At 52.6% G+C, this 1,919-nt stretch overlaps 1 protein-coding gene across 1 annotated transcript; it reads right to left on the minus strand.

The window, feature by feature from the left end:
- Nucleotides 1–290: 290 nt before the first annotated feature.
- On the minus strand, nt 291–1,223 carry LOC141729533 (olfactory receptor 14A16-like). The gene has a single exon (XM_074544241.1). It carries the CDS (start codon nt 1,221–1,223, stop codon nt 291–293), a length of 933 nt encoding a protein of 310 aa, XP_074400342.1.
- Between the last annotated feature and the right edge of the window lie 696 nt (nt 1,224–1,919).

The following is a 1,919-nucleotide window of genomic DNA, read 5'->3' on the forward strand; positions in this document are numbered from 1 at the left end:
ATTGCTGCTGCAGCTCCAGAGAAGGCAAGATAAGGGTATCTCTGCAGAAAATTCTGCTTGGAATTTCTTTAGTTCCTTGAAAGTCACCAAGAATGCAGCCCCTCATTGATACAGTCTGTGGCAACAGGGAAGGTGAAGAGAAACAAAATGAGAAATGGCACAAGGAATGACATTTCTTTGTGGACAATATGAAAAACTAAAAAAGAGACAAAAAGAACCCACATCAACACTAACAAAAAGTATCAAGTATGACTTTTATTACACGTGGTTTACAGAAGTTGGCCAGCACTTTATTGTTTCTTAAACCATCCATTAATCAGTCTCCACACTGCAGCCTTGAGCGCCTGGTTCCTCAGGCTGTAGATGAGGGGGTTCAGGGCTGGAGGCACCACCGAGTACAGAACTGACAGGGCCAGATCCAGAGATGGGGACGAGATTGAGGGGGGCTTTAGGTAGGTAAAAAAAGAAGTGCTAAAGAATAAACTGACCACGGCCAGGTGAGGGAGGCAGGTGGAAAAGGCTTTGTGCTGTCCCTGCTCAGAGGGAATTCTCAGCACAGCCCTGAAGATCTGCACATAGGAGAAAACCATGAACACAAAACAACCAAATACCAAAGAGCCGTTAACAGCAATGAGCCCAAGTTCCCTGAGATATGAGCAAGAGCAGGAGAGCTTGAGGACTGGGGGGATTTCACAGAAGAACTGGCCCAGGGCATTGCCATGGCACAGGGGCAGGGAAAATGTATTGGCCGTGTGCATGAAAGCATTTAGAAAGCCACTTGCCCAGGCAGCTGCTGCCATGTGGGCACAAGCTCTGCTGCCCAGGAGGGTCCCGTAGTGCAGAGGTTTGCAGATGGACACGTAGCGATCGTAGCACATGATGGTCAGGAGGGAATACCCCATTGAGATGAAGAACAGTAAGAAAAAGAGCTGAGCAGCACATCCTGTGTAGGAGATGTTCCTGGTGTCCCAGAGGAAATTGTGCATGGCTTTGGGGACAGTGGTGCAGATGCAGCCCAGGTCGCTGAGGGCCAGGTTGAGCAGGAAGAAGAACATGGGCGTGTGCAGGTGGTGGCCGCAGGCTATGGCACTGATGATGAGGCCGTTGCCCAGGAGGGCAGCCAGGGAGATGCCCAGCAAGAGGCAGAAGTGCAGGAGCTGCAGCTGCCGCGTGTCTGCCAATGCCAGCAGGAGGAAGTGGCTGATGCAGCTGCTGTTGGACATTTGCTGGAGCCGGCACCTGGGGACCTGTTCATGGAAAAAGGACAATGATAAGTCAGGAGAGGCTGCTTTGAGCCAAGCCTGGGCCATTCCCTGCAGACTGTCCCACTGGTACTCACCCACCCTTGCTGCTGCTCTGGGAAAACCTTCACGCGGATCCCTGCCTGTGCTCCAGTTGTGCTGGCTGAGTGTGCCAGGAGCAGCCAGGGCTGTGCATGGGGGCTCTTGAGGAGCCATCCCTGCCCCGCTGCTCTGGGTTTGTGGCCATGTGGTGGAGGGACAAGCCTGGATAGTCAGGATTTGTCAGGGGAATCACTCCTAATCGAGATAGGCTTGGTAGCATCTGCACTCCCAAGACGAAACCATGGCAGGAGTTTCTTTTAGGAATTGTTTTCATATCAACACATCATTACCGAGTCTCTGAGGTCAGAAATCCCCAGCATTTCTGCTGCACTCAGAGTTTGCCACTGAGAGATGTGAGAGGCAAAGGATTCCCTGTGGCTCAGGGAAGGTGAGGGTCTGGATGGGCTTGTGCCCAACTGCCCTGGCATTGCACCTTTGGCTGCAATTAGAGCACAGTCACACTCCCAGGTCACCCTGGGATAAACCAGACCCTGCCCAGAGCAGAGGGATCCCTGAATGTCTCACCCTCCCTAAAGGTCTCTGGGCAAGGTCTCAGCACCCCCTTGTGCCAAGGAC

Source organism: Zonotrichia albicollis, chromosome 7 (assembly GCF_047830755.1).
Source record: "Zonotrichia albicollis isolate bZonAlb1 chromosome 7, bZonAlb1.hap1, whole genome shotgun sequence".
Taxonomy (NCBI): domain Eukaryota; kingdom Metazoa; phylum Chordata; class Aves; order Passeriformes; family Passerellidae; genus Zonotrichia; species Zonotrichia albicollis.